The sequence below is a fragment of the Ambystoma mexicanum genome, chromosome 5p (assembly GCF_040938575.1).
Source record: "Ambystoma mexicanum isolate Mex_15411 chromosome 5p, UKY_AmexF1_1, whole genome shotgun sequence".
NCBI classification, from domain to species: domain Eukaryota; kingdom Metazoa; phylum Chordata; class Amphibia; order Caudata; family Ambystomatidae; genus Ambystoma; species Ambystoma mexicanum.
Window position 1 is genome coordinate 274,273,137 of NC_090930.1, and position 27,898 is coordinate 274,301,034.

The window sequence follows — 27,898 nt, forward strand, 5'->3', positions numbered from 1 at the left end:
GGTTTGGATGTAAAGACAAACTTGACTATATATTTGGGAATGTGTTACTAAAATACAGAATGGCTTGTTTGACAATAACATAAAACTTAATATATATTTATTTCTTTTTGGAAAGTTTCTATCTAGAGTTTCCTTGATTGCCTTTGATTAGTAACAAAAGCAACAATACTACTCATGGAAAACGCATGGAAATGCATGTTATTTTTAATGATATTGTCAGGAAGGGCCTGAGGATAGAGGCGTGCCTGCTAAGCTAAAGGGTGAAAGGCACACAAGAAGCTGGACTACAAGGAGTCCTGTAGACGAGAAAGGATAGGCAACAGAGGCTGTGAACAAAAAGGGGCAGGGAATACAAAGATACAAACACGCTGGGTTCTCTCTTGGTGTGTATGCAGAATGGGGAAAGAGTGTTCTACAGACCTTTGTAAACTCCAGCCTTCTTCACAGATTGCTATTACAGGGGCCGACTCTGAATGCTCATGGCTGGGAGCAACAGCAGTGGGTGTCTTTACCTGAATCCTAAGGCTCGAACAAGGTAACAGTACTCACAAGACTGAAGCCTGTACAGGTCCAGCAGGAACCGAACAATGACTGCTTCCTGAAACAGGAACCAGTACACTGTAAACAATGGCACAAAATACAACACTGAAACGCGACAAGGGAAGGGGTAGAGTTTGCCTGCTGGAAACCAACAGTCAAACTCTGTACATAGGATTTACATAAAACACAAATGAAGACAAGAACAGAAATATCCTGGGAAAAGGAAGTCAAAGGGAGCAAGGTTCAGAACAGAGAACCGGAAGAAAGGAAGGGCAGAAACCTAGTATCTAAATGCAGGGAATGGCGACCAGAAATTGTACACGGGAATCAAGAACAGTAACTCAGGGCTGGAAAGGCAAGAGAAAGCTAGCAGAGGGCAAATTAAGGAAACAGTATAACTGAAGCGGATAACCAAAGGGGAAGACTGAAGACTCAAGGTAGACAAGGACAGGAATCATGAACAGAGGACTGCAGAAACGCGTCTCCCCAGCATGGGACATAGGCAGGGCTGCCCGCTATTGCCCATGCTTTATATACTGGGGCTAGAACCCATTGCGATCTTCAGGAAGCAATTCTTTGATGCGGGCATAAGGGTAGGGGGGCTGGATCATGTAATCTCCCTATATGCAGAAGACGTCCTCCTGTATGTCAGAGATCCGCAAATGAATGTGCCAACCATGTTAGAGATCCTGGATAACTACTCCAAAGTCTCTGGGATACAGTTCAGCAAGCAAAAATCCTGCCTGTTTCCCCTAGCAGGTCTGAGGGGCAGGAATGTAGAATACCTCCCTTCGGTGGGAATACAGTGGCAAACAAACTCATTTAGATATCTCGGGATCAACATCATGCACACCCCTACACTGATGCACGAGCACAATACTAAAGCAGCGATCCCCGCTCTGCGTAAATCGATAGTCTTTTGGTCAAGGCTTCCCCCATCCATGATGGGCAGAGCATCAATTATTAAAATGATCGTTCTTCCTAGATTCCTATAGGGGTTTCAGAACGTGCACTACTACATCAATGCCCCCTTCTTTCGCCTGCTTGACACACTGCTTTGGGAATTCCTACGGGGGGAAAAACAGACACAGGCTGGCATACTCCACACCGGTCCTTCCTTACAGAAATGGTGGCATACAGCTCCCGAACCGGGAGAAAAACTACTTAGCGGCACAACTTAGCTTCATAACCAAGTGGCTGGCGGATGATACCACGTCAGAAACATTACTGCGCCAAATGGTTTCCCCAATACAACTGAAGGAACTTATTTGGGTACCCCGACAGCTTCTGAGGGAGGAGCCATTACTAGTTGGGCTGGGCAGGAAAATATGGAACAGGTCCAAAACACTCCTACAAGTGAAACACCCATACTCGCCGGAAATTCCACTGATCTCAGGCCTATGCAACAATAATGCAGACCTGAGGAACATCAGACTCTGGGAAAGAAGTGGAATCTACGCCTGGGGAGACATATATGCAGGGGGTACCTTCCGAGAGTTCACCACGTTACAGGAGATGGATGGCATATCCAGCGGCCAGTTCCTATGGTACCAAAGGATTCACAGCATAGCACGGGCTAAGTGGAAGCCCTGGCCTGAGGAACCAGAAGAAGACCCCTCCTGACACTGCTGTATAACCTCGGGGAGGGAGGGAAACCGATATCCCAAATATATGGCCAGCTAAGCGACATCCCAACCCCCAAAGTGCCACACTGAGATCCAAGTGGAAGGGAGATCTGGGGACGGCAATAACCGACAAAGAATGGGACAGAGCCCTTAATTACTCCAAAGAAGTACCTAGGAATTCTAGGTTCCGCCTCATACAGCTCAACGTGTTATACCGCATGTACTTAATCCCGCACAAGATAGCAAAGTTCAACCCACAGACCGTGTCCAACTACGTCTGGTGCAACACAGATGAAGCAGACCTCTTCCACATGCTGTTGAGATGCACAAAGGTGCAGAGCCTCTGGGTGAGAGTGGAGCAAGCATGCAAAAGGGCAGGCTTGACACGATACGCATGGTCTCCCAGCGAATGTCTACTGGGAACATACCCCAGGCTAGCTAAATCCAAGCATATCATGAAACATATGGACATAGCCTGTGTGCTAACCAAGAGAACAATCGCAATGGCCTGGAAAAGACCTGCTGGCCCACAATACAACACATGGTGCAGAGAACTGGAACGATGGGTTAACGCGGAAACTAAAGCCTGAGAAAATAGCGTGGCCAGATCGACAGATGGTGCAAGTGAGGCACTAGAGGCCTGGAAAGAACTAACATGGAGCATGTTTCACCCCTCGGAGGATATGCCCCATGAATGCGTCCGCATAAATGCCACAGAGACTTACCACCCACGGTGGTACCTAAACTGGAACACTTCCGGAAAACGACAGAAGCCCACTTGCCCCCTCCCACCCCCACCGCTCTCCTAAACAACCCCTCTAAATTGGAACTGCTCACATTGCAATACATTGTCAACAAATGGAGACAGTTAATGTAGTTAATGTTCTCCTTTTCCTTTCTTTTGAGTTCTTCCTATTCTTTCCTTTCTTAGAAGTAACAGAATTGTCATGTAACCATAACGAAATGCCAATAAAGAAATTTAAAAATAAATGAACAGAGGGCCGCAGGCAAGGAAGAGAGCAAGGGAGCAGTAGCCAGGAAGCAGAGGGCTTTAAATAAGAAAGGAGGCAAGTGGGCTGTAGCCAGGAAACAGAGGGCTGCAAACAAGTAAGACAGCAAGGGGGCTGTAGCCAGGGAACAGAGGGCTGCAAACAAGGAAGCAGGGCTGCAGTATGGAATGCACAGAGGTGCAGACAAAAGGCAGGAGAGAGAGGGCTGAGAAGCAGGGCAGCAAGGCAGGAAGCACAGGGCTCTGGAACAAGAGCAGGAACTGGAAGCCACAGGACACAGCAAATATCCAAGGAACACGGCAACAAAGGGCTGGTAGAAAGCTCAATGCAAGAGGCCTGTGCTCCTGCAGGCAGCTGCTTAAATACTGAGCTGCCCTGTGCTGAAGTAGGCTAATTAGCAGCACCCACCTGGAGCAGCACACCTGAATGTAATTGGCCTCTGCCCTCTCTAGTCCTGGGAAAAGTGAAAGCTGAACTGTTCTCTAAGGCTTCTGGGATTGTAGTGCTAGAACTGCTGTATAGGAATAGCCAGGAAATGGGAACTGCCACAAGGTGCATTATGGGACATGTAGTTTGTAAAAGTAAATACGAACGTTCCAAAGCCTTGTAAACGGAAAGCAAAGACACTAATATGAATAGGTGTTGTCCAGGGAGTATTAAGGAAACAATTGCGTCCCAAATAGTCAACGATGGGTGCCAATTGGTGCTCCAGTGGCACAATCGTGACAGTTATTTCTAATGTTGACTAAGAAAGAATTTAAGTTGCGACTGTGAAAGACTTACTTTTGTGGTCCTTCGAGAGGATTCATCCTTTACAGGAGGGCATCTACCTCGTACGTAAAGACCTTGTATAACCCTGGGACAGAGTGACACACTTAGAGTGCATTATAGGGCCACTGATTGCTAAACAATCAGCTTTTTTTGTGTAGATATTACAGGACCCGACTTCACATACCAAGGAGTGCCCAGTTAGCGGTAAGGTCAGAAAGGTTTAGTTCGGATGATGGACCAATTCACTGACAACATACGACCTTAGGTAGTTTCTTTAGGTAGGTACGCCTCATAGCACGAAAAGATAGGCTCTTACCTTTTTCTTTAAATAAATACTTCAGTGAAATGGATTATCAGAGTCTGCATCCTTCTTCTTACCCGCCACAGAAGGTGCTCGACAAAGCAAGGCTCCTGATGCTGTTTGTGCAGGACCTTTTCCCTCATCATGACACCTGGTGTTAACGTGGAACTACTTTGCAACATACACTATTTCCCCAAACCATGGGAAGGAGACATGATCCAGGGGTATTGAGAAAAGGGAATACTTTCTGCAAAGACTGTTGTCAAGGAACCTGTAACAGGAAAATCCCCAGAGGGAAACTTCAGAGTGAGGAGTTCAGAACATCCCCATTTGTTAGTCTGACCAAGTTTTTAGAATATCCCAAATGAACAAATGAACTCAATCCATATTCACAAGGATCGTCTATGTATAGCTTGATGAGGAATCTGCACAGCTTTTCCAGGCTCTTGAACAAAGCTGGACAGAGTCCCTCAATGGGAGCTTGGCTTATCTCAGTTTTGGTTATATTGAGTGCACAGATGATCAATACTTAGGACTGAATACAAACTTTTCAACTACCCTTATAAGCTCTTTGTATTGAATGGTTGCCTTAACATCCCTTTGCTGATCTCAGGCATCTGTCACAATTCAGCAGGCAGCCTCCTCTATGACATTCACAGTGACCTTTTAGTCTATGAAGAATTATGCAGGGGAGCCATTCATGTGTAACGATATAATCAAACTGCTGTCACTAGTCAGCTTATTTGCCCGCATATAAACGTACACACTGGACTCAGAATCACCTAATGGTGAACAAGAGTCCACTGGTCCTTCCATTTAAGGTACCTCACTCAGTGCTTTGATTGTGTGTCTCTGTTGCATGAAGCAGCAGGTATCACATCCTCTGGTCCAAAACAATGGTTAACATTATACTTTTTGAATCCTTTATTCTTGGATACTCAATCAATGGACTGGAAATTATTAGCCTGACCACAAACAGGACTTGTTTAGTCTATGTAGTGCAGTCTCCCTGATGTGGAAGGTCATAGCCACAATGGTAGCATTCACGTACAGTGGTCGGGAAAACGGCATTCAACTTGCAGATTGTGCCAGACAAAGTATGCCATAACGTCTGCCTGAAAACAAGCAGGGAGAGGGGTCCTCGTAGTTGAATGGATTCAGGCCAATGAACAGGGTTTCCAAAGTAGTTTTCCTTTTGAAGGACAAGGACTTATGCCCCCCAGTTACGTGCAAATGTATAGCTTTAAAATTACAATAATTGTGAAAACAGTGGTGTTTGATGTGTTTCATAAGCCTTATGATGAATCTATCTATGGTGCTTTTCCCCGAGCAGTGGCTTGAAATGCATGGTACATAATGTTTTTGGTGTGATTTTCTAGGGGCATGCCTCATCTCCCATGTATATGGGCTAGTTGATGCTGCTGGTGAGGCTTGATCTGCCGTGGTGTTTGACATGGTGAACAATGCGTTCTGCCTCAATGCGCTTGAGTCAGTCTTACGCTTGTCTAACCAAATCTATAACTGGTTTCCGTCCTTTCTCAAGAAAGATTAGATGGGCACTTTCTGCTGCACCACCGCCAATGTCACCTCCGAAGTGCCTCAGGGATCTCCACTGTCCAAGTATCTCAACAACCGTTACCTGATCCCGCAATTTAAAATCCTTAACCCGTTACCTCTGCTTGTACAATCTTACACAGATGACAGGCAGAACTATGTAGAGGTGTCAGGGTTAGAGGATGAATTTGCCTCTTACAAGAATGTCTGAATATAATCTCGGGTTGGACTAGACACCACCAACTCCAATTTAATGGTGCTAAATCTGAACTCATAATATTTGGAACCTTCCTGCAGGGTATCACAATTCCACCTTTGTTTAGCCATCCCCTCCCCACAAGCACTAAAGTAGAAAATCAGGGAGCGACTTTTGGTGCCCGTATGGCAGTCAATTTTCTGATAAGCAGTAGCTTCTTTCAGCTTTAACTACTGAAAAAGGTATGGCTCTGTTCACGAATGGCACTCTTGTACTTGTGTCCCTCTAAGAAATGAGACTCACTAATATTACCTGTCAGTTCGCAGTCAGGGTCTGAGATTGTCTCTCTCTGCGTTTTTATGATTGCTTTTCATGGACCCATGGTATACTTCTTGGACCATAATGTGGGTCGTGGCACTGTGATATGAAATTTGATGTTCTCAACATGGCTCAAGGCTGAGGATAGGAGGTGGTCCTGGTGTTCCCCATATGTTGCCTCCATGGACAGCATCACTGAACCGCGGACCCCAGGCTCATCTAGTCCTCATCCCCTAGACTTCTGCATTTGACTTCAACAGAGTGTATATTTCACTTTTCGTGGCAGATGCTCAACTAATTTGCAATGTGTTCATCATGTTTACCAAGCACCAGCAATGTTATGGTGGTTTAAAACATGTTGACCCCTTCTCCCTGAAATCTGAGAGTAGAATGGGCAGTTCCAGTTAACGTGAACAATTGCACATATGCCACAGTGCCATCCAGTAGCGTCCCTAGAACTCCCCCCTCAGTTCTGAACCAATGAGCAATGCATTGTGGGAATGCAAATCTACTAAAAAATGATACATTTTTGCTCCATGCGAGATAGGTATATTTGTATGATAAAGCATTGTGATGTATCCTGACTCCTGCAGGTGGTACCCTGGGCCAGTGATGTACAAGGAGCAGGAACCAGGCTGACCCAGGTAAGTGGAAAAAGGAACATGCTTTATTGCTTCTTTGTTGCAAATTACAAGTAAGTAAATAGGAGAGAAGATCACAGGCCTCCACCCTGGTTCCCTGCCCAGCTCTAAGTCCCCACTGTAACATGCGGAACTCCCAGGTGCCCCAACACTCCAAGCTCCACAGGAGCATTCCACAAGGCCCCAGCACTCACACAGACCTCAAACATAACATCCAGAATACTACACATTGCACCAAATAGTGCTTCTCTATCAAATCAAGATAGACAGCACTCATACCAGTAAGAATAAAAAAACATATCACTTTCCATGCTAATCAATATTTTCTTGCCAAGTTAAATGGGAATTGTTAATGGATTCAAAATATATGGGGAAATTAAAAGGTGGTTTAAACGTAGTTTGCAAACAGGCTGTGCAAATAGGCAACAGGCTGTGTACATGTACAGAAAAGCCAAACATGCTGTTTTTCCTTTAATGTCTACATACCCACAGTACTTGCCTCTGTGACTCTGAATTGCAGGTGAACTTCCAGAGGTGACTACTAGGTGGTGCTGTGATATGTCTGGCTTTTTAACTGAAACGGCCTATTCACTGTCACATTACATGGTATACGGTTTATTTTATGGAACGTTCTAAACCCCCACAATATTGCTGGTGTTTGGTATACATGTATATACAGCTAGACCACTGAAATCAGCAGAGTCAGTTTTCATGGTTGCTGAAACGTCTTCATTCGGAACTGCAACCCGTGTTTTGTAGGTTTTATAAGTGTACACAGATGTGTGCAAATTTGTATGGGGGTTGAGGGATAACTCCCATATGTATGTATATCATCTGTGTATGGCCTGAAAAAGCAGCAAGCATGTAGACTTGAAGGGACACAATACAGTCTTTGTGCATCACAATAACAATGGCACTGGTTGTCATGAACCATGGACATAGCCCCTTCTGGTCTTCCTGGTCCTGGTCCATACGGAGAGTGTGCTCCTTGATACTTCCAACATGGCCGGGCCCAGTGCCGTGGTCCGTACTAGCCTGTACGTCGGACACGGCACGTTCTATAAATGGGCCACGCCCCCCCGCGCGTCTCAACGCTATCTCTAGGTAGTGTCTCGACGTGTGTGTGCTGCTCGGCGTTACCCTTCCAAGTTCCTGGCCAACTCCCTTATTCTTCTTCCCTTTTCCCCTGTTCCAGTATCTTTTACCTTTCTTCGATCCTCATCCTGGATGTCCTGGAATACGTGACTTCCTGGAACTTTGAACGCTCACGCTGGAGTCAGACTTGACTTGCGCGCACTTATACAAGTCCCGGTCCGGCCGGGAGAAGGAGTCCTCCGCGGAACGCCACAAGAAGAGAACTCAGGTGAGCCGGGGGGAAACCTTTGACACTGGTCTCAAAGGGGTCACCGTCCTATTAAACACACATGGAGAACCCGGAATATGGATGAAATGCAGCTCAGGCCACATGGATGCAACATTTGACAAATGGGTTTGGAGAGCCCCCGTACAACCGCGTGGAATGAGCAGATAACCCCCACCACTGTGCTATAAGTTATCTGCTAAGTGTAGCTTGTCATAGATTGACTTAGTAAATGCCCATATGTGCACATTAAGTTTGTGCAAACCTTTAGTACACATAGGCACACAAGTACATTATTTGGACTAGGTGGTGCGTGCAACATGTGACGCTCCAGATGTTTTGGTGTACCACTGCCATCAGCCCAAGTCAACATACTCAGCAGAGGCGGATCATGGGAGTCATTGGCCAAAGCATCTAGAGGGCTGCAGGTTGCAGACCCCTGGACCAGCATCTCACAGCCCCATCACAGGATTCACAATCTACCAGATTCATGCCATGTCTAATAAACAATGCTGAATCTCTGTCTACAAATCCAGCATCATACATGCCATGAGGACAGGACATGCTACATGTAATCAGAAATACTCGAAGCTGCATTCACGCCCTGGGCAGTTGAAGGTCTTGCATGATAAATGTATTGATTGCTTGATTGGTGAGGGCCACATGCTGGCAAAACGGTAGCTGCAGCTTTCTTAAGAGTACTTTAAATGTAGTGGATTCATACTTTTGTATGGGCTGGATGGTGGTCTTCCAGCAAGAGTATAATTGCTGCCACAAAGGAATGGTTTTGGCCAAGCGTAGGCATCGGCATCAGTGATGGCAGAGCTTGGCAGTTTTCTGTATTGGTGCAGCGGGTTTGAGGACAGGTGGGCTCGGCCATAATGTTGGTGAAGAGACAGGAGGCAGTAAGACTTGCGATTAAACAGTTTGACAACAACGTTGGACGCAGAGAGAAGCCAAAGCAGTCAATCATTCAGTCCATGGCAGCAGGTGGCAGTGGAAGAAAATCAAGGCTATTCCTTGGGAGATTAATGACCTAGGCTCAGATCCTCTTCAGCCAATCAGGGTGTGCGACAGTGCCTTCTGGTGGTCACAGTATGTGGCGTCTACACGTTGTCCAGTGATCCCTGTAATGTTACATCATGCCTACGCCACATGCATTCATTTACAGTGAGCCCTTTATCATGGAGCATAGAAGCAACAAACCCTAAAGCATGAAACCTACCAGCAAGTTCTTGGTGTTGTTCGGTGGGTTGATCCATGAGCCAAGTGGTGTGGGGCTGGCAAACGTGCGAGCCTGCAGCAGCAGCCCCCGGTAGTCAGGACCCATTATTTGAACTGCAAAAGGATGACATGGCACATATTAGGACTTGTGTTCCCATTATTAGGACTTCAACTACCTTGGAGTAGCCGTAGTCTATACAGTACTGCAAGGTAAAGGTGGTAATAGTTTCACTGGCAAGACAAGGCTATTAGGTTATTTAAATCCAAGAAAGGCAATATCAGAAATTGATATGAAGTACAAAGTTAACTGTGAGAAATATATGTGATATTTTTTTAACCCACCAAACACCCTGTTAAGAGGCTTTTGCCTCTTGGAAATAAGGAGGCGCACACCAACAAGGAAAGTTGGAACCATCTTTATTCAATTACAAACTGGAAGTGAAGTTTACTTCCTGGCTCTTCCCACAAACCCCTTTTCCCACTGCCTCACGTCCTGCCGTGACTCACATTGTGGGGTCTGTCTTAAAGAGGCAGCCCCTGCAACAACACCCCCAGACAAATGTCCTTACAAGTATTTAACTGAAACATTTAACTCTTCTCTAACATTCTTCCACCAGTCTTGGCGGTTTCTTAATAACCCTTTGAGGTCGTTCTCGTGACTCTGTGTGTGAGTCACCACCAGGCTGATCCTGTGGGTTCAGCTGGCGCAGAACCTGAGGGTCGAGGTGGACCCACTCTTCATCCTGTGGGTTGTCGAATTGACAGTCCAGACCAGGGTCTGGGTCATCTGGCGGCAGTCTCTCCTTCTCCTCTCGAGACATGCTTGAGACATGCTTGAAGAGGCAGTCTCTCCTTCTCCTCTCGAGACATGCTTGAGACATGCTTGAAGAGCGAGCTGTTCCTGGTTACTTCTCTCGACCCACTTGCTGCCGTTATCATTGAATGATATTTTCTTACTTGTTTGTCATTTTTTGCACTAACAGCTTTTCTAGATCATTTGACTGAAATTTAACATAGGAGTATTTTATTTACTCCTAACAATTATGAACATTAGAGATGTTGTCCCTTTTGAATTATCATTAACAATATATCATCGTGATATATCCTGTATGGAGGTCGACTCTGTGACACTCTTGACAATGCTACTTGAGTCCGCTCCTTACGCGGTCCTTCTTTAGCTACACTAGCATTCCGATCCCTTGTTTATACATTTTTCTCGTTGTTGTTTCACGTCTGATTCACCATTTGGTTTTATCTTTATATTAGGTTATGTGCCTTTTCTCTTAGGTTATTTTTATTATTATTCTTTTACCTCTATGTCCTATAGTTTAATGGTATTATGCCGTTTCTCACTAAATACCTTTATTGTCATCCTGTTTGGATGATACGCTATTTTCCCTGCATTAGAGATACACTACAATATGGCCCCTGTGTTATATTGAGGAGGACATTGTTTGTCCCTTATTTTCACTAGGCCTTGCATCTTCACCAGATACCACGTGGTATGTGCTTTTCTATTTTACCTTCTTAAAATGGCGAACGGCGTCACCATGGTGATTTACGCCAATGCCTTTCTGTGAGCTCCTGACTGCACTCCAGAGTAATCTGTCTCAGGTAGGCTCCCTCGCGTTTACATTGGTACGCTAGGGACCCTCTACAAAGTGGTGTATTACCACAATTAATTACGTGTCTCTCTGACTTTTTGCAGCCTCTGCGCTGGCTAAACGATCCTAGATTCTGCTGCACAGTGGAATCTTCGGCATAGCAACCGACACAGAGCCCGTGGCTTTCCGTGTCTTGATGACTGGCATGAATGATTGAATTTATGCTTTGACATACCGTCACTTAGGTATGTTATTACTCTCCTTGTTTTTAACTTTTTCACACCTGTGGATCTATTCTACACCAATAGGATGATTATCTCTTTTTTCCCTTGTTTTTCCTTTATAGACCTTTACTCTCTTGACTCGTGGAACGAATGATGGGCTACCCTGACTATTTCCTACAGACATGTTATGATTAAGACACTTCACTAATAAATTACTGGGTACTTACCCACTTTTGGAGCAGTGTAAGTCATGTTTAGTTTTTCTATCATACATACTATATCTTGTTTTCCTTCTTTTTCAAGATCTGCGGTGTCTGTATTTCACTGTCTATTTTTTATACTTACCTTTTGTTATATATATACTATGACCTCTATGGACCACCACACCTCTGTGTATAATGCGGAGGTACTCAACTATTTGACTATTCTATTAGATAACTTGTCTCTCCCTTTATTCGGGGTACATGCTTAAGTCTAGCTTTTGCATACACAGTGATTGGTGCTTTAAACTAGTTTTTCAGACATTTGGTATTTTGTTCGTAATAACATATTCATTTTGAAGTCTTATCATTTATTTTAGGTGTTTTATGGTTACCATTGGTTCTTCCATGGTAACCGTGCCTTTCTACAACTTTGTCTTACAATATACTTGACATTAGTGTCCTCTCTACCCCATCTTTTTCCAGATTTAGCTGGTCTCTTTATCTATACCCACATTCGAAAATTGGTACAACTCGGCTGTTCCCCAGCTCTCACTTTTAAGCAGCATTTCACAGAATCTACATTCACACCTGTCTGTGATGGTGTGCACTTTTTCACTTCTCCATTCTTGCGCCATCAGGTAATCTTTACCTTTCTGAATCCAATGACCGTATGGTTTGAACTCTTGTTGGATTGTCGGGGTGTTCACGGGACCCCTAACCATTTAAGTTAAACGTCCCTTTGGGGCATTATACAATTGGTCACATTAGAATATAGAATGAACTCAGTTGCTCTATCGAAAATATGATTGTACTTATGTTTTACGTGTTGAGAATTTAGCTTGATGGAATCATACTAGAATCAGTCTTGTATATAATTTAAAGGTTAAAAACTTGTATAGTTTATTTTACTTGATGTATAACTAACTCAGCATTTATGGACCAATGTACAACAAAATTTTACAGTTTTTGTAATACATATTCAAGACTATTGTTATGCCTATGAAGGTCTTTCTCCTCGAAACACGTCGCCATTTGAAAATGGACTACTGTCAACATCTCTTCAATTTATCTTTTTTCAGTAAATATATTGTCACTATCTTTGTATGCAATTTGTACTCTGTAAAAATATATACACACAACTTTGTCTTATTTTTTTTATACAGTTGAAAAAAATCAACTTTTCAATACTTTTATAAGATAAAAAGGACATAAAAAAAGAGACCCAACAATTATACATACCTAAAATTCAAAAACAGGAAAAGAAATCAAACTTATGCATACATACAATCCAAAATGAGAGATACTAAAGTTGTTACACATTATTTCGGATCTTATGTTAAATGTTAAATGTTAAAGGTATTTGTACCCCGCACCGTCACCAACGGAATTGGTCCCCAGGCGCTCTGGCAGATCTGCAAACGATAAGGTGGGATGGGTTAGTAAGGTCAAGGGGGAGTAGGATAGTGAGAGGAGTGGTGTTCTGTTGGCAGCTTCAACTCAGTATACACCGAGTGCTGGGTTTTGGTGCAGGTATTGGATCGGTATCAGTCCGCGTGTGCTGTTGCTCCGGCTTATGTGTTGTTGCAGTGTTGTGAAGTGCGTGTGGCTTGTGGTGCGAGAGATGGTTGTGTGAGTTTTTGGGTGAGATAAGTATGCAGAGTTTGAGGTTGTATTGGTTAGTGGGTTACCTGACCTTTAGCATGCTAACATTCACAGTTTTGTCTAAGTGTGGCACTTGTTGGCCTTCACAATCCTATCTAGAAGCGGCGCAGGCCAATGTTCAGAATTCTATCTAGGTGTGGGCATGTGGAAAATTAAACATGATTTTTAAATTTAAACATTAAAAAACATTGCATTTGTTATATATATTTATTTTTGCCTTTGGTCTTGTTAAAAATAATCTAATCATTTTTTCATACAACCCATAAGGTTGTAGAGATATATTCAACCTAGTTAAAAACGAAATTTTATTCTACTACAGATTTCATTTATATTTCTCTGAAGTTTTCCTTTAGCTTTAGAGCCTTCAAGTAATTCAAAATTGCTATTCTTATAGTTGTTATTTGAGTGTTGAAAATCCGATACCAAAAAAGTTCAGTTGTTAATGGCATATAAGTTTCAAAATGTTTCTTGAAGAACTCTATTTGCATATGCAATAGCATAGGGCATTCCGCAACTAAATGATATAAGGTTTCGGAAATATTTGTAACTTTGCAAAAACAGCAGAAATCCTCCTTTTTAGATATGATGTTCCATTTGGCCAGAGTGTTTCTTGTAAACCACGAATTAATTCTAAATCTTAAAAAAGAATTTCTCACTTCAGCACCAGGGAATTTTAACAGGTAACTCTCAGTTGTCCTAATTCTTTTGGTAGTTAACTTATGTGATATTGCATGTTTAGTTTTCTGACATTGCTCGTAAATATTTATCCAGTCCCAAGTCATGATTTTTTGTTTAGCTCTATTGGGGTTTGTCATCAATACTTCCTCTCAAACCTCAGTTTTTATCAAAAATTGTTTCACTTGAAAGCGCCATGTACCCATTACTTTGTAGTCGCTTGTTCTCATGTAGCTGGACAAGACATACTATAGAGAGTTCTCATGTTGAGCCATTATGCACTTGCGATATAAACTACATAGTTTCCACATATACATACAGTTCAATGAGGATAATCCCAATTCATATCGCAACAAGCACATCTGCGTAGCCTTTGGAACGTGCAAAACCTTTTTCCAAAATTGGCCTTCCAATCTTAACCAGACCATCTTTTTTCTCCACGATCTAGTCTCAGTGCCGTAGAGAACCGTCGGCACTACCTTCTGGCAATAAAACATGATTATCGGTTTCACAGAAAAGGTGCAGTATTTATAGTTAATGATGGAGGCCTGTGAGATAGAGGTGCTGATTTTCTTTTTCAGTTCGTCCCAATAGGGAAAACCAGCCTTGGATGTGTTGACATTCATCCCCAAATATTTGTACTGAGTCACATTTTCCAATGGTTCGGTCATGAGGGACCACGGGAAGCGACATGCTCTGGTTTTCCTATTGGGTACATTCTTCAAGGTTTTTGTTTCTGAAACATTTATGACCAAATCATTTTGTTTGACATATTCCCCCAATTGGTCGAGTAAATTTTGCAGACCTCTCGCCGTTTTTGCTAGTAGAACCAGATCATCTGCATAAAACATCCACGGGACTGGATATTTCCCAAGCTGAGGAGCGTCAGACTTAGCCCTCCTGAAATCTTCCACAACATCTGCTATGAAGTAGTTAAAGAAGGTTGACGCCAGAAGACACCCCTGTTTTAGTCCCTTATGTGTATTGATGGATCTCGATAGGGTGCCATCCATAGTCAGGCGAATTTGTATTGAAGTTTCTGTATGGAATTGAATTAACCAATGTAATAAGTACTCTGGACAAGCATTATTAATCAATTTGTTAAAAAGTAATTTCCTTGAATCAGAATCAAAAGCGGTTTCAAAATCGATAAATGCCATAAAGACTACTTGATTAACCTGCAGCTCATGGTGTTTGATGGCATTCAGCACTTTTAGATTTATGGAAGTGCCAAGACCTGCGGTGAAGCCCGTTTGAAAAGGGAAATTAACTCTCGCCTCCTTGGACCATTTGTTAAAATCTCTCAGTATCAGGCGGGCAAACATTTTCCTTGGTGCATCAAGAAGTGCAATAGGTCTATAGTTTTTGGGATTCAACCTGTCCCCTTTTTTATAAATGGGGACAATTATTGACTTCTGCCAAGATGGGATTTTTTTTCTGATAATTATTTGATTAAAAACTGAGCCCAAAATGGCAGCCCGCGCCTCTGGGTTTTCCCTTAGCATAGCATTAGAAAGACCGTCTGGTCCAGGGGCTCTCGACTTGCTCAATTTTTTAATATACATTTCGATGTCCAAGTTGTCATAAATCAGGTCTTCTTTCCCACATTGGCCAAGCTCTAGCTTTCTTGCCGGAATATGGGTTTCAGCATACAGGGAGGTGTAATATTGTACCCATACTTCCTCTGGGACTAAATGTATTTGTTTTATGGATTGCTTACCTCCATAAGTGGTTTTAATCAGACCCCATACTAAAGCCGAATTCTTGGAAGCTATTGAATGAAGCATGGAGTGTGCATCCTGCAATATCATTTTTGCTTTCCGCTGCTTTATCCAATTTCTGTATCTATTTTTACATTTGGATATCATATATGCTTTGTTAATGAGGTTCTGTTGACTTATGTACCGCACCTCCCTTCTAAGGTCAGCTTTTCCTGTTCTGACCTCCTCGTCGTGTACGTGTACATGAAATCTCTGATCATTAGTAAACATCCGGGTTGGTTTTTTGAATAACTGAAGCGTTCCCACATAGTCTCCTTGAACATACTGCAAATCTGGTTTTAGGATGTCTTATGGATATGACACTGCTAGAAGTAATTCATTTAAATTTGCAGGTGTCCACTTGAAACAATTACCATTAGTGGAGACCCCTAGTTTGGGCATATATTTCAACCTAGATCTTGGATGAGTTTCAACAGGCCAGGACCAAGTAAGATGAAGCAGGTTGTAAACACTTTTAGTTTGATGTAACACTTCAAAGGAGGAGACAATAGAAAAAAGTTTACTATTAGTGTATACGTAATCAATAGTTGAGGAAACATTTCCTTGCTGCCATGTGGCCTTTGGTGGAGCATCACCCCCTATTGAACCATTTAACTTATTAAGACCCCTTTCTTTCATCAAGGATTTCCACTTTTCTTTAGTTTCTTTTAATTCCCCCCCCTTTACATTTATGCAATCCATATTTAAATCACCTGCAATGATAATGAATTTCACCAGTGGATCTTTATCAATCATGTTTAAGCATTTTGTCAAATCCTTAAAAAAAATCAATTGTCCAGGATATCTATATGGTTCCAATACAGGTTAATGTAGGCAATGATGTAATTGTTGGAAGTAATTCGAACCATCTGCATATAACTATTCGGGGAAGCCCATGCTTCAGCTTTCCAACCATAATTTAATTTTATGGCTGTAAGGAGACCAGCTTTTGGGCAACCTCTAGCAAGTTTGATTGCTGGTTCCAAAATAACCTGGTGGTTCTCCCAGACTGGTGTAGAGGTTAACCATACTTCTTGTAGCAATATTATGTCATACACACCCAATATAGACATTGAGGATGAAGCAAGATGAGTATGGCCTCTAGTATTCCAGGAAGCTAGGTGAAAGTCTATTCTATTTTCATTACATAGTAGCTAACATTGATTTGACACTCAATTTTGTACTGTGCTCATTACCATTCGTGACTGATTTTCACCAGCCGTGAAGAACTTTATCATCAATGGATCTGATGGTTTACCACCAAGTCGTACCTTTCCGCTTACACCATTTATGTGTGAATTGTTAGAGCTTGAGGGGTATATGTTAGCTACGGTTGCCAGTCATTTCGTCGAAAAAAAATGGTCGAAAAACAAACTGATCGAATGAAACTGATCGAAAACCAAATGGTCGACAACAGATATAAATAATGGGTTGCCAGTCATTTGGTCGAAATCAATTGGTCGACTGGACAACTGGTCGAATCAATTTGGTCGAAAACCAAATGGTCGAATTTTTTTTTTTTTTTTTTTTTACCCCTTTTTTTTTTTTTTTGGGGGGGGTCCCCCCCCCAACCCCCTTTTTTTTCTTTCTTTTTTTTTTTTTAACACGAAAACCCACAAAACACATATATAAATAAAAAAAAAAAAATTCGACCATTTGGTTTTCGACCAAATGACGTCGACCAAATTGCAGTCGACCAGTTTGTAGTCGACCAAATGACTGGACACCTAAATAATGTAAATAGGTCAATAGGTCGAAAACAAATTATCGAAAATGAAATGGTCGACAAACGAGTGACTAATATGAGAAGCATATGCGCGAGCTACAGATGGCATGAACATAGAAAAGGTTCACAGGAAAAAAAATAGACACACGAGTAAAGAACCTCATGTTACACCGGTGACCACAGATGACGGTTAAAAACAAACTGTCAGTACTTCATGAAGGTGACAGAGAGCACAGCTGATAAAAACGTTCGCTGGTACAACGTATACGTACATAAAACAGCGGTGAGTTACACACGTTAAATAAACAAATTGCATAGTGGTTCACACAATTTCATATTACTAATGGGGGGGTTCCCCCCCCCAACCCCCTGTTTTTTTAATACATTTTTTTATAGAAATACGAACCTTCCGACCAATTGAATAAGTAATCACACATTTTTTTCGGCACATATATATATTCGATTTTGCATTTTTGACGTGGCAAAGTTATAATTACAAACTCATGTACCGAAAAACAAGTGAATTATTTAAAATCATTTTAATATTTTGCTATTTCAGATACTACTTGCGAGAGAAAAATGGAATTCGTAAAATCACAAAGAGGCGCCGATCAGTTAACACATGAAGGCTACATATACAATAAAGAAAGCACAAAGCAGGAAAGAAACTACTGGAAATGTAAAGAGTACAGAAAAAATAACTGCAAAGGAAGGGCGATTACGGTTGGCGAAAACATACATTTAACGTGCGAACATAACCACATGCCGGACAATACGGAGGTTTTCATAAAGAAAACACTGAACATATTGAAAGAAAATGTTGAGAAAAATACAAATGAAGCATCGACTTCTCAGGTTAACAAGGCGTATGAAAGTTTGCCACTACATATAACGGCACAGATGCCAAACACGACAACTATAAAACGCACTATAAATCGCCAAAAACAACAGAAGGAAAACTTACCCATGGCACCAGTAAGTTATGAAAATATGGTTATACCAGAGGTATTACAGATAACTGAAAGGGGAGAGCATTTTTTATGGAAAACTTTGGAATTTAAAAAGGAAAAAATGTTAGTTTTTACTACTTTTCAAAACTTAACACATTTAGGCAATTCGAAGACTTGGCATGGGGACGCTACATTCAAAACCTGCCCAACTCCATTTCAACAATTTTATAGCGTCCACGGCACAGTAAATGAAACCGTAACACCTCTAATCTACGTTTTAATGCCAGGAAAAACCGAAGAAATGTACAGCTGTTTATATAAATTAATACACGAATCAATGCCTGAAAAATACCCGGAAACTATGATCATGGACTATGAACAGGGACAAATGAACGCTTTTGCTAAAGTATATAATGAGACACATATTCAAGGGTGCTTTTTTCATTTTAGTCAATCAGTGTGGAAAAGAATTCAAAAATTAGGGTTAAGAACATTGTACATAAGTGATACCGAATTTCAGCACCAAATCAAACGATTATACGCATTAGCATTTGTAAGAGAGGACATGGTTTCTACGTATTATGACACTTTGATTGCTTCTAGTTACTATACTAATCATGACGAACAGTTAAGCACATTACTAGACTACATGGAAAACACATGGATTGGGCAACTTACACGACATGGAACAAGGCGCAAAGGGAAATATGAAATTAAAAATTGGAATTGCTACACATCGGTCATTAAGAAAACCCCAAGAACGAACAACGTACAGGAGGGATGGCACAGCAGGATAAATAAAGAATTTAATTCACACAACCCAACATTATGGCACTTCCTTAAAAGTCTGAAAAAAGAACAAAATTTACAAGAAATAAAGGTGTCCCAGACACTGTCACTCGAAAACCGACAAATGGCAAAAAGAAAATACAGAGACCATGAAGAGAGGATATCGAGCATAGTTCAAAATTTTGATAAAACTGAGCCAATACAATATCTTGAAACAGTAGCATATAATCTAAAATGTTAAAGAAAAATTGAATGAACTCACCAAACAGAGAACTCCGGTTCAATGCAAGAAAGCATACATCCAGAAAGCAAAAAATCCATATAAAATCCACCGAATCCGCTGATGCATCACTCCATCGAAAAAAAATCCATGAAAAAAGTACAAAAAGACGGCAAAAATCCAATGTAAAATCCACCAAGTCCTTTTGAACATCCATCCAGGAAACGAAACGAAAGGATGCATCCAGAAAGTGAAAATCGCATTTAAAATCCAAATAAACACTGTGATCCGGAACTTGCAAAAAAAAAACATCAGTTGGTGAAAAAAGCAGATCCATTAAAAAACCCATCAAAAAGACGATCCGACGCAATAAAATCCAACCAGGAGAAAAAAAAACCATTGAAATCCATCCAGTAAAAAAAAATAATAATCCATAAGCAGGTCCGGAGCGCGGGCAGCATGCATCCAACAGGAACGAAGGAACTTCTAAAATGGCGTCTACGTCGCGTACGTACGACGTCATGCGTTACAAAGTTTAGGAAAGTTGAATTTACAATAGCAGTAAATAATAGTGAAATAGCCCCATCTAGCGGTAAAAGTTGGAAACACAGTTATACCTAGTTCATTTTAAATTACATTGCAAATATTTATTTATTTATCAAATATCACTAAAGAATTGTATTAAGAAATAAAAATAAATAAAAAATTTACAAATACACATTGTATTGGAGTACAATATTTTAATTACAATGTACAATGTTTAACGCAATTAGACAAGCACAATACATATATATAATTACATATTTAGTTTACTGCATTTCGACCAAAAAAAATACTAACGACCAAAATGCATTTCGAGATAATTGTAATTCGACCATATTTTTTCGACCAAATTAATTTCGACCAGTTTTTATTCGACCATTTGTCTGGACACCGTTAGCTACATTCAAGGGAAAGGCATTATCTACATTTGGTGTTACAGTGGGATTATGCAACAAAAAACCCAGTTGAAAACTTTCATCTCTTGCCGGCCAGATCGTCTATTTAACAATTGCTGAGGACATCCATATTTTCACAACAGCTCTATCCTGGTCATTAATGAACTCTATTTGAGCCATATCATCGGATTTAAATCCTTGTAAAGCCGGAATGCTCCGCAAGATGTTTAATACAGAGGATCGGTTTAAATCATATAAGCCATACTCACCGCCTCGACATTGTAAGATTAGGCTCACATGTGTAAGGTCATTACATCTGTTATGTCTGTTACCCGGTGCTATTTTTACTTCTTTTTGCTTGTGTGTCATCATCATATTTGCATTGGCTGACTCAGCTTTTGGTCTATCATAGATGTTAGTCTGAGAGACTGTTGTTTCATGAGCCTTAGGTGTATATCTCCCAGACTGGTTTAGTTCCATTTCAAAAGGTCTATCTATAATTACCTTAGAATTCTGTGTGTTTCGCGAGAAGAAGACGCCCATTGACGTCATGATCTCCTCGCGTCTATCTTCTAAAGTTAGAAAAGGGTAGTTTTGCGATGATTTGTCAGGTTCAACTCTCTGATCTTTTGTTTGGGTCACTTGCAAAAGAGGGAAGGACCTCAGTGTGTCCGTGGCAAGCTCATTTTTATTAACTTCAGTCACTAAATTGTCAAGAGGTTGATATCTCGGTACATTACTCACTGAGTTTTTATTGCCTCCTGTTACCAGTTTAATAGGTGGTTGAGTAGCTTTATTCCTACTGATGGCAGTGTATTTTCTAACAATTGCTGCACTTTTTTCTTGACATCTCTTGTCAGGTAAAGACAAACGTTTTATAAATTGTCAGGAATTTTTATTCTTTTGCATTTTAGTTAACTTCTGATTCTTTATCTTTTTCAACAAATGGTTGCAAAGTAGCCATTTGTTTTTTCCCTTTTTTGGTGACTCTAAATATATTGTAGGTTTCGGTGTCAATGGAGGGAGGCAAGATAGACTCATTCACCTTTTTGACAATTATTTTTTCTGTTTTTTTTCTCATCCTTCATTGGTTTTTGATCGATTATTTCAATTGTACTCATATCATGCATCAGGCATCCAGTGCCAATTTATTTTTTTCCTTTCCACTCAGAGTGTTCGCATTTTCTTCCTGCTGACTCTCTATGTTGTTTGACATTCTCGCAGCCACTTCAATATCAGTTGTCGGAGAGATGGACCATATTATCTGAGTATTTGGATTTCAGAGACTGAGATGATGGCAGGCAAAGGGCAAAGGGACAGCATTCTTACTTTCCAACAACTCTTTAAGTAGAAAGTTTTGGTCTAATAACCTTGCAGCTAAAGTTTCATAAAGCTTGGCTAAGGTGAACAGAGCCGTATTCATAGCCTGTAAAGTTATTTCATTGGGAATCAAACATGCAGGTTTTTGGGGACAATGAAAACCATCCTTGAAGTATTCAGCGCGCTTGGGAGATTGTTGCGTAAAAGAGATTGATAAAATGGAAGAATCCTGAGAACATTCAGGAAACATAACAGGGGATTGCAACAGATGCTCCACATCGTCTTCAACACAAGGTTGTTCTATGACGTCATCAGTTGGTGAAACAATACCCGCTGGTGAGTCCTCAATAGATTGTCCATTATCAATTTTTCCATCATGCACATTATTTTCGGGAGATATAATATCAGTAGAGTGTATTGGCACGGGATATATGACAATTTCTGCGACAGATTTGATGTTTGTTGGGAGTGCAAAATCCCCCAGCAGGTTTTCTTCAGAAAAGGCAGCTAAGAGGGAATCAGACGGCGTGCACTATTCTATCGCAGCAGTTCTTACAGTAGGCTTTTCGCTGCATACCGATACTCCTTGTGCACCTTCACTACTATTTTTACAATTTATTTCTTTCTCACATGGAATAGAGTTAGCAGCACCAGATGAACTATCCGAGTAGAATTTCTTAATATCACTGGTATGAGATAGAGACCGTCCCTGCGCTGAGCCGCAGGAAGGAGGACCATTCACATTACGTTTAGGAGTGGTATGGAAGTCATAATGTTTATCAGCCAGAGGTTCAATATTAGGCGTATTAGATCGCAATGAATACAATTTAACCATTGAATTAGCTATTTAATACCAAGGTTGTATTCGCTAGGTATCTCGCTCCCTTAAGCTCTATCAGGCTCAAAAGAGCGAAAACAAAATAGTGAGTAGTTATCCTACCTGAAACGCCTCTGCTTAAAAATGGATAACTATCTCGAAAAGGCAAGTAATATTGGCAGGTAAAAATGATTTGGAAGTACCTAGACTAGACAGGTCAAGGGACCACTCACCGCTCACTGTTAACAGTAAACAGTGTACTCCGCAGTACTTCCCGTGTGCGCACGCGGGTGCGCTGTGCACACGGAATTTAAAGTAACTGTGGGGTGGGATTGGAGGAGTGGCACAGACAGCTAGGCAAATCACAGGAGAGCTGCAGAGGGGTGGAGCAAGAGAAAGAAAGGGAAGGATTTCAGATTTCATTGAAAGACTGTCCTCTGCATAGCAGAGGACTACGAGTAGAGATCTTATTTTCACAATTAAAAAAAAAGAAAGTTACTGGTAAGTCCAAGTCAGGCAACTTCCGTGTTGCTCTTCTCGTCCTCTCGTGGGGCGCGATTGCAGGAGTGGCACAGACAGCTAGGAAAATCACAGGAGAGTGCTAAATCCAAGTCAGCAGGGCTCGACCACGGCAAAGTCCTTGCAGAGGGAATTTCTCCGAGCAATTAACGCTGATAAAAAAACACTGCTCCAGTAAACAGTGTACTTCGCAGTACTTCCTGTGTGCGCTGTGCACACAGAATTTAAAGTAACTGTGGGGCGGGATTGGAGGAGTGGCACAGACAGCTAGGCAAATCACAGGAGAGTGCTAAATCCAAGTCAGGCAACTTCCGTGTTGCTCTTCAAGACGTCCTCTGTTCAGCAGGGCTCGACCACGGCAAAGTCCTTGCAGAGGGAATTACTCCGAGCAATTAACGCTGATAAAAAAAACACTGCTCCAGTAAACAGCGTACTTCGCAGTACTTCCTCTGTGTCTTACAAAAACTCGCTTTGTTTGAAAATTATTATTTACACTTGAACTTTCAAAATCATTATGTTTAGACTATAGTAGTTGGTTTGTCCAACACAGAATAGTGTGCAGGGGACTGGAGGATTCAAAGTTTGAATCTTCTCCTCTTTTTTTGCCGTTATTGTCCCATTAACTGCAATCATGTGGAGGGGCTCTGGCGCCTACAGCGAGTCTGTTTCTTGACCACGGTTTGTTGGACCCAGTCTTCGTCACCTACTTGAAACTCCTTTTCCTGGGCTTTCCTTCTCACATCCGTCTGGACCCTGGCTTTCTCTTTCTGTTAAGCGTCCCATCTGATGACTTTGTGGTCTGGTTCAGGCCCCATTGCTGGGTTTTTGACGAGTCTGCTTCTGACCTGGTATTTCATCATTTGTTGGTGACCTCATGGGGGGTGTTCCGATAGTCTCTCAGCATTCTGCATAGTGTTTGGTGTGGGTCAGCTCCTTCTACTCTTGCTCTTTGCATGGTCTTCTTAATTGAGGCCATGAACCTTTCTGCCATCCCATTGGCTTGGGGCCAGCAAGGTGTGATCTTTTGGTGTCTGAAACCCATGTGCTTTGCAAACACCCCAAACTCGTGACCGCTGAATGGCGGGCCATTGTCTGATTTGATTGTGATTGGGATCCCCATTCACTGACAACTTCATCGAATGTGGCGGCTATGTGGGCAAATGCTGTGGACTTTACTTTCTTCATTATGGGGAACCTGTAGTGTTCATCAATGAATAGTAGCAGGTACTCGCCAGTTTAGAGTGGGCTATAGAAGTCGACAGCGACTCGTTCCCATGGGTGATCTGGGATAGTGGTCACTCGGAGCGGCACTGGTGGTTCTTCTTTTGCGGTGCACTGGCAGTCTGCGCAGTTCTTCACCCACCTGTCGACCATATCGTCCATGACTGGGAACCAGACGTGGCATCTGAGCTGCCTTTATGTGTTCTCTGCGCCTCTGTGGCCCTCATGTGCTGTCTTGATGACCTCCGACCTGAGTGCTGCTGGTATCACTATTCGGCATCCTCCGAGTAGGATCGGCTTGTCTTGTACTGCTAACTCGGTGTGTATTTTGGCGAGCCTTTCAAGTTTGTCTCTGTACGTGCCAGGGTGTCTCTGAACTGCTCGGCATCGAAGGGGTTCAGTAATCGTGGCAAAGTGGGGTACATAGCGGGAGCAATAGCCAGCCATCCCTGGGAACAACCTCACATTGGCGGTCTGTTCAGGCCTTTGCAGGTGATAAATGGTTAAGACTTTGTCCGGATCAGCTGAGAAAATGTGCACGAAGAATTTGAGCTTGGACTTGCTGAATCAACACTTCTCCAGGTTCAAGGGCAGACCCACTTCTTGTACAGCCGTGCATGCGGCACAAAGTGCCACGTCATGTTCCTTCTGGGTCTTCCCAAATACGAGGATGTCATCGCTGTAGTTTAAGGTTCCTTTTATGGGGCGGATGACTTGTCTGATGGTCTCACAAAATATTTCCGCCGTTAACGATATCCCAAAGTTTTGTCGCTTGTAACGGAATAGTCCATCATGGGATGCGAATATGGTGATCGGTCTCGACTCTGGATGGAGTTCCAGCTGATGGTACCCCTGATTAAAGTCCAGCTTTGAGAAGAGGACTGCCTTGTTCAATTGGACAATCATGTCTTCGATCTTGGGGCCCGGGTGGCGTTCCCTTTGGATGGCTTTATTGGCCACCCTCATGTTGACACATAACCGCAACCGACCTCCCTCCTTTGGAGCGATCACGAGTGGGGAGACCCACGGGGTTGGGTCAGTGGCTGGCTCTATGATGTCATTACGTAGGAGTTGATTAAGTTCCCTTGATACAGCCTCCTGAAGGTGGAACACCACCCTGCGTGGGTGTTGTGGGACTGGGCGAATCGCTGGGTCAATGTGCAGCTTGACCGGTGGGCCATTTAGTTTGCCTAGTCCTTGGCAGAGCGATGGAATTTCTTTCAGGATGTCCACCTTTGTGATGACTGGGCCACTGTGCGGCATGTGATTCATGTTGTAACTTGGTTCTGGAGTTTGTTTCCTGGCGCTGTCGAGCTAATAATGTCACCTTCCAGCACATTTATGTTGATGAGAGCTAGCGAGGAAGCCGTTTTGTAGCTCAGGAGGCATCGTCCTTTCGTAGGGCTTCTTATGACGTGAATTACAGTGGTTGTCGATTTGCCTCTGTGAATGAGTCGTCGTTTGAGGGACCCAATACTGTGTAGGGGGATGTCACACCCCATTGAAATATTCAGGATGACGTCTGCGTCAGTGGTGGTGCGTCTTGAATTTGATGAAATTCTCTCTCACCCATAATGTTTACGGTGGCCCCAGAGTCGATAAGGAAGTAAAACTGTTTGTTGCAAATGTCCACAGGTATACGTGGTGCTTCACGTGCCTCCTCCCAGTCCATGATGAGATTTATGAACTCATCTTGCGCATACAAGTCTAAGTGGTCACCTTCATAGTCCTGAGCGGTTTGAGGTATGATGTGATAGCTTGGCCTCTGCGTAGGTGGATTATCATATTCGTCTCGGATGCGTGAGCTGAGCTCATGTGTATCATAGTCTTGAATCTCATCTTCAGCGTATAGTTCTTCTACTACCCTGACGTATCTTCTTGACCCTTGTTGGTACAGGCGTGATTGATATGGTTAATTTGATATGGGCCCTAGATATGATCTGTATTGTGGGGAGGATGTTGGTCGTGGCGTGGGGGAAAGGTTTCCCTTCTCTGCAAACAGACTGGAAGTGGCCCTCTCTACCACAGTTCCCACACTTTTGGGTGAGTGCGGGGCATGAACCTGCATGGGGGAAAGCTATTCCACATCTATAGCACTGTCTTTGCAATCTTGGGGTTGATGGGTTGTTTGGGTTGGTGGGCCTCTCACTTAGTCTGACGTTGGGGGTTTGGAATGCCGCTATCATTTCATGTTTTTCTTGCTTGAGAGTCGTTGTGCTGGTCATCTGTGTGGCTTGTTTGTCAACTCTTTTGAGGATCCTGGCCATTTCACTTACTTTCTTGATGGTGAGGGGTTTCTTGAGTAGCTTCTTTTTCAGGGTCAGCAATAGACACCCCTCTATTACTCTTAGGCGAATTGCCTCTTCGAGAGATAAAGCGTGGAATTGACAATGGGCTCCTTTCATTTGGAGTCTGGTGATGAACTCATCCACCGTTTCATCATTGCGTTGGTGGACTAAAAAAATATATAGAGTGTCCCCTGATGTTTTTTTCAGAAATGAAATCAATGACTATTAATTTTTGCTAATGTATAATATTCATGGTTGCAATGTGAAAACATATTTTACAACTGTGCAATAATAATGTTAAATGGCTTCTGTGGTTTGCGACAGGCCACAGCTTATAAAAAAAAACCTGTCTGGCTCCCTGGCCTTACAGACTACAGTCAATTAACAATCACCAAAACAATTAATTAACTAAACAATTAAACAATTCATCACCTCCGACCCCTTGCTACCTCCATACCCCCTCAATCCTTTCAACAGCAATTCCCGGTTTCTCCCCTCTTATACATACAGGCCTCACATGCCATCTAACTTGATATCAAAAGCTCATTAACCACACAACTGATCCCATATGAGAACATAATATGTTATTAGCCAAGCATCTATGCAATAATAAAGAAACTTTATGCTATCGGTAGAAGAGCGTCTTGAGATACAGAAAAAACGTTTGTCATGCAAAAGAGCTCTCTCAGCAGCAGATTCCAACGCCAACCAAAACGCCACGGTACCTTGGAAAGTTGCGAATCCATTCAGCGCAACTACATGGAAGTCCCGCTCTTAAATGGAGCACTGTGCTCCTTGAACTGAAATGCCAGCAGAACTTAAACTCGGGGTCCTTGCTGTGCTTGGCCTCGAACACAAGCAGTACCTCCTCAACTTCAACATTTCTAGCGGTGGTGGCCACTCCGTGTTGAGCCATTTTTTAAAATTATTTTTCTTTTTTTTCTTTTCAATACCGAGTGACACCAGCAGCGCCAGAATTTTTTGCTCCACATCGCTGCCGCCGGCAAACAGTCACTGCTAATTAGTGATGCCAAATGACCTCATAGGGAGAGGAAGAACTAACGAACCCTGACCGACGTAGTAACGTTGGAAGGTTCTCTTTTCAAAACCCAGCGAAGTGTTCACACTATACGAACAGGTGCTGTCAATGAAATCTCCTGCGAGCACAAAACGTCCCAACATTCGCCGGCATCACCATTATCACACGCAGCTCTCCTGACAACACCATTGTCATGGAGCCTGCAGGGGGCATGGAGCTCCCAACGAACTCTGAGTCTCCATTTGCTCCGAACCCTGCAGCGTTGTTCTCACCTCTCAGGCATCCCACAACCAGCTCTCTGGCTCCTTCACCACACTTCACCCTGGTAAGGCCCACGCACAGGGAAAATGCTCCAGATAGTACCCGGATCACCCATAAGCAAACAGGTGCCCTAACCTTCATG

At 42.5% G+C, this 27,898-nt stretch overlaps 1 protein-coding gene across 1 annotated transcript in view; it reads right to left on the reverse strand.

The window, feature by feature from the left end:
* LOC138480898 (putative defense protein Hdd11-like) overlaps window positions 1-27,898 on the reverse strand; it is a 144,088-nt gene that overhangs the window by 66,977 nt on the left and 49,213 nt on the right. Inside the window, exon 2 of the mRNA XM_069612692.1 lies at window positions 9,542-9,654. Coding sequence (XP_069468793.1) covers window positions 9,542-9,654 — 113 coding nt within the window. The remainder of the gene's footprint in view (window positions 1-9,541; window positions 9,655-27,898) is intronic.